This window comes from Myotis lucifugus, unplaced genomic scaffold (assembly GCF_000147115.1).
Source record: "Myotis lucifugus unplaced genomic scaffold, Myoluc2.0 scaffold_60, whole genome shotgun sequence".
In the NCBI taxonomy this organism is placed as follows: Eukaryota; Metazoa; Chordata; class Mammalia; order Chiroptera; family Vespertilionidae; genus Myotis; species Myotis lucifugus.
The window spans coordinates 2,320,927-2,323,242 of record NW_005871108.1 but is presented as its reverse complement, the minus strand read 5'-3'; the positions used below and the strand labels follow the sequence as shown (position 1 = coordinate 2,323,242).

Below are 2,316 nucleotides of genomic sequence, written 5' to 3'. Positions count from 1 at the left end.
GTCCATGAGAATAAAGCTGGAACATAAACCAGCCCCCCTTGGAAGGTCTTGTAACCTCAGCGCAGTCCTCTCTGCCTCTTCGCCGCTGCAGAACTTCCCTCCCGGCAGGTCTGGAGGTGCCTGGCCCCCTGTTCCTACTGGTAATTGGCTGGTGATGCAAAGAGGCAGCTGGTAGGGTTGACGGAAGCAGTTCCAGGCTAGAAATAGGCCAGAGTCAGCCAGAATCCTGCCTGGTGTTCCCTGGAAAGGCCAGGGCCCCCTGCTCCTGACCACAGTCCTCGGGGTGCACCTGTCTCTCGGATACAAACGAGAGTCTAATCCTCCTGCTCCAAGTGAAGACAGCGGTTCCCTGGTGGGTGTCTTTTTCACCTCCAGGCCTTCGCACTCGCTGTCCCCCCACCTGGAATGCTCACTCCCCACTGGCGGACTCCTCCACATCCAGAGCCCAAGTTAAATCTCCCTCCTCAGAGAAGCCCCCCTCCCCTGGGTCTGAGTAGACGCCCCTAGACCATTTTCTTTCTCTGCACCCTATCTGTTTCCTCCGCTGCATGTGGAAGTATGCATTTCTGGTGTATTCACTTTTATCGTGTTTCTCCTTAGAATGTAAGCTTCAAGAGGCAGGGGCCGGGTCTGCCTTAATCACTGTATCCACTTCCTTAACCCGGTGACCAGCACAGAGCAGGCCCTCAAATAAAGGTTTGCAGAGTGGACAAGTGGAGTGGTGGTCAGCCATTCATCTGTTTGCCGTGGATTAAATCTCAGAGGGCTTCCTGGCCTCCTCAGAGCAAAAGCCCAAGTCCTCAGGGGCCCGTGTGACCTGGGTCCCCTCCTCCTGCCCTCCCCTTACTCCACACACCTTCACCCTTGCTCTTCTTTCTTCCTGGAACAACCTTGCAGGAACCCCTCAGGACTCACGTCCTCATGCCCTTCACGTCCTCAGAGAAGCCCTCTCTGAGGGCCATATCCCCACCCACCCCACCAACACCGTCTAAATTCATTCCTGCCCTTCAGACTTCTCCTGCTGGAACCAAGTTTCACGAGGCCGGAGATTTTTGTCAATGGCTGCTGGTCCCCAGAACCTAGAACAGCGTCTGGAACGTAACAGGAGCTGGAGAAGCAGTTGTGGGACGAGGATGAGGTCAGCAGCCTATGCCTCTCTCCACATCTCATGTGACTTTTATACTGGCTCTGGGAGGCAGGTGCCATTATTACCCCGTTTCACAGATGGGACTCTGAGGCTCAGAGAAGGCAGATAAATAGATTGGAACCCCGTCTGTCTGACCGGCACCCAGTCTCTGCCGCCAGCCTGTCTCCCGAGAAGCCTATGAGATCCGTGTCTCCCGCCTCCTGTTCCCACATTCTCACAGCCCCTCAGGCAGACATGGCTCAGCCTCTCTCCGGTCTCCCTGTCTCCAATCTCTCTCCCACTCGCTGACCTCCCTGGCTGCAGAGGCCCTTTGGAACCACAGGTCTGACATGTCCCTGCTTTGCCTAAAACCCTTCCATGGCTCCCTATTGCCCCGATCCAGGCTGGCATTGGAGGCTGCCAACTCCTCCAGACTTATCTCCTGCTTCATCAGATGCAAGAGCCTTACTGAAACGCTCCCAGACAAGCTTGCTCTCAGCTCCAAGTCTTTGGACATGTGACCCCCTCTGCCTGGAACGCCCTCTTCCCTGGATCTGGAAAAACCCTGCTCCCTTTTGCCCTCGGCTTGGCTGTCACTTTCACTGGGGAGAAAATAGGGGTTAGTGTCTTCTTCCACATCCTTCCCGCTCCACGGTCATCCCCAGCCTCCTACCCATGGGGGTCCCAGCGGCTGTGAACTCCCCAAGCGCGGGGACCATGACTAATTCATCACCAGGCTCCAGACTGAGGCCAGGCCCAGAGCAGGGACTCAGCAATCAGCCGTGAGGTGACTGGATGTGTCGGAAGTCTGTCTGCCGGCTTTGCATCCTGACTCCACTATGTACTGGCTGGGAACCCATGGACTTGTCCATCAACTCCCTGTGCCTCAGTTTCCTCATCTGTGCAAAGCTGGTCATGAAAATGCCCACTCGTAGTGTGGGGATGAAATGAGCTCATACGTGGAATCGCTTGGTGCGGTGCCTGGTGCTCAGTAAAGAACGCCCGTTAGAGTGAAGGAAGGAACAGGCGGTGGGCAGCTGCGCGCGTGGGAGCGTGGTCCTTCAGGACAGCCCTGGCTGCTTCACACCCTCGAGGCAGCCCTGCCACTGGCTGAATCTTTTCCCACCGCTGCCCTGTTGGGGCCAAGGTGGCCAGTGGAATTTGAGGCCAGTGGACACAGACAGGAAAAG

The 2,316-nt window shown here is 56.5% G+C and overlaps 1 protein-coding gene across 1 annotated transcript in view; it reads left to right on the top strand.

Moving 5' to 3' along the window:
- FOXS1 (forkhead box S1) overlaps window positions 1-1,647 on the top strand; it is a 7,362-nt gene extending 5,715 nt beyond the window's left edge. Inside the window, exon 2 of the mRNA XM_023754488.1 lies at window positions 1,581-1,647. Coding sequence (XP_023610256.1) covers window positions 1,581-1,647 — 67 coding nt within the window. The remainder of the gene's footprint in view (window positions 1-1,580) is intronic.
- Window positions 1,648-2,316: the final 669 nt, after the last annotated feature.